The following is a 2075-nucleotide window of genomic DNA, read 5'->3' as shown; positions in this document are numbered from 1 at the left end:
CACACGCACCAGACCAGAATATGTTTAAATGGTGTTTAACCCAAACACTCTTAAGTGATGGGTAAGGCATGGTGTGCATCCTTAAGTGTTATGTGTATCGCTGTAGTACTATAGTACCTGCCAATATCCTCGTATTTAATGAATTTAAAGAATAATTGATTTTAAATGAAAAATTTCATTTAAAACTTCTGGAATAGATTAGTTGCTGGATATCAGTACTGAGAAAATATTCACAGATGGTTTCTTCCAACTGTTGGAAGTTCACTACCTAACAATTAATCTACATTTTGTTATCTTCATTCCCTGGGGATGTTATCTTTTTATTTGTAAGATTCTAGAGCATATCAGTACCATGGTGGGATCAATGGAAGAGTATAATACATCCTCTACAGAGTTTACCTTCATGGGGCTGTTCGGCAGGAAGGATACAGCAGGACTTCTTTTTGCCATTGTCACTGTTATCTTCTTCACTGCACTGATGGCTAATGGGGTCATGATCTTCCTGATCCACACCGACTCATGCCTCCACACTCCCATGTACTTCCTGCTCAGCCACCTCTCCTTCATTGACATGATGTACATCTCTACCATTGTGCCCAAGATGCTGGTCGATTACATGCTGGGCCAAAGGACCATTTCCTTTGTGGGGTGCACAGCTCAACACTTCCTCTACCTCACCTTGGTGGGAGCAGAATTCTTCTTGTTGGGCCTCATGGCCTATGACCGCTATGTGGCCATCTGCAGCCCTCTGAGATACCCTGTCCTCATGAGCCGCAAGGTCTGTTGGATGATCATAGCAGGTTCCTGGTTTGGGGGGTCTTTGGATGGCTTCCTCCTAACGCCCATCACCATGAGCTTTCCCTTCTGCAACTCCCGGGAGATTAATCATTTCTTCTGTGAGGCACCTGCAGTCCTGAAGTTGGCATGTACAGACACATCTCTCTATGAGACAGTGATGTATGTGTGCTGTGTTTTGATGCTGCTGATTCCTTTCTCCGTGGTGATTGCCTCCTATGCCCGAATCCTAACCACAGTCCACCACATGAGCTCAGTGGAGGGGAGGAAGAAAGCATTTGCCACCTGCTCATCTCACATGATTGTGGTTACCTTGTTCTACGGGGCCGCCATGTACACGTACATGCTACCGCACTCTTATCACACACCAGCTCAGGACAAAGTTTTCTCCTTATTCTATACCATCCTCACACCCATGCTAAACCCCCTCATCTACAGTCTGAGGAACAAAGACGTGACTGGGGCTCTGAGGCGGGCCTTGGGCAAGTTCAAGTCTTCACAAAGAGTGTCAGGGGATGCCTTTTATGGCTGTTTCCCATATGAGTGGTTAATGGGAGACTGTGGTCAGTATGGTCATGCTGTCATTAAAGGATTAAACTGGGAAGAAGGCTGCTGAAAAAAAAAGTATATAAAAATGTGTCCTCTTTGCCCCCCTTCCTTTATCCTTTCTTTCATTTTTTTTTTTTTTAATTTCCCTTTCTTATGCCCTGTTTACTTGTATTAAAAATAAATGCCCCATGGTCTCCAGAAACATAATTAAAAAAAAAAAAATCTTCTGGAGTTTTACTTTTTAAAGGTAAAATAAATCACATTCTATTTTAAATTGTGTAAACTATATTGAATGAGAGAAGGTGGCACCATTGGAATTTGTGACACTACTGTACAAACCTAGCTCAGCATCTAAGTGTAAGAGAAATATCATCTTTTCTATTTTTTTGAGCAACACTATGCCATCCTTTTAAGAGGAGAAATGGTGTACGTGCTCCCATTTGTCAGGGAGAAGAGTCATAAGTAGTTTTCTCAGTCATTGTACTCACTACAATCAGTAAGTGCTTTTCACTTTTGGTAAAAATGTGGCATTTAACCTTTGTTAGCTTGCAACGCACTAGTAAGTTATTTGTCGAATGAGTTAAAATTGATGGTTCAGAGCGAAGGACATTTACCAGAGGAAACAACATGAGAGCTTTGTTTGCCTGAAGAGGTTTCCAGGGAGATTAGAGAAATTTACTGGAATGTTCATTCGAAGGATACAGTTACAGATTGAAGTGTGTTTTCCAAAC

The 2075-nt window shown here is 41.9% G+C and overlaps 1 protein-coding gene across 1 annotated transcript; it reads left to right on the top strand.

The window, feature by feature from the left end:
- The first annotated feature begins 247 nt into the window (after window positions 1-247).
- Window positions 248-1411, top strand: LOC126067674 (olfactory receptor 2T1-like). The gene has a single exon (XM_049869785.1). It carries the CDS (start codon window positions 353-355, stop codon window positions 1409-1411), a length of 1059 nt encoding a protein of 352 aa, XP_049725742.1. The 5' UTR covers window positions 248-352.
- Window positions 1412-2075: the final 664 nt, after the last annotated feature.

Source organism: Elephas maximus, chromosome 2, assembly GCF_024166365.1.
Source record: "Elephas maximus indicus isolate mEleMax1 chromosome 2, mEleMax1 primary haplotype, whole genome shotgun sequence".
Taxonomy (NCBI): Eukaryota; Metazoa; Chordata; class Mammalia; order Proboscidea; family Elephantidae; genus Elephas; species Elephas maximus.
This window is presented reverse-complemented; position numbering and strand designations above follow the sequence as displayed.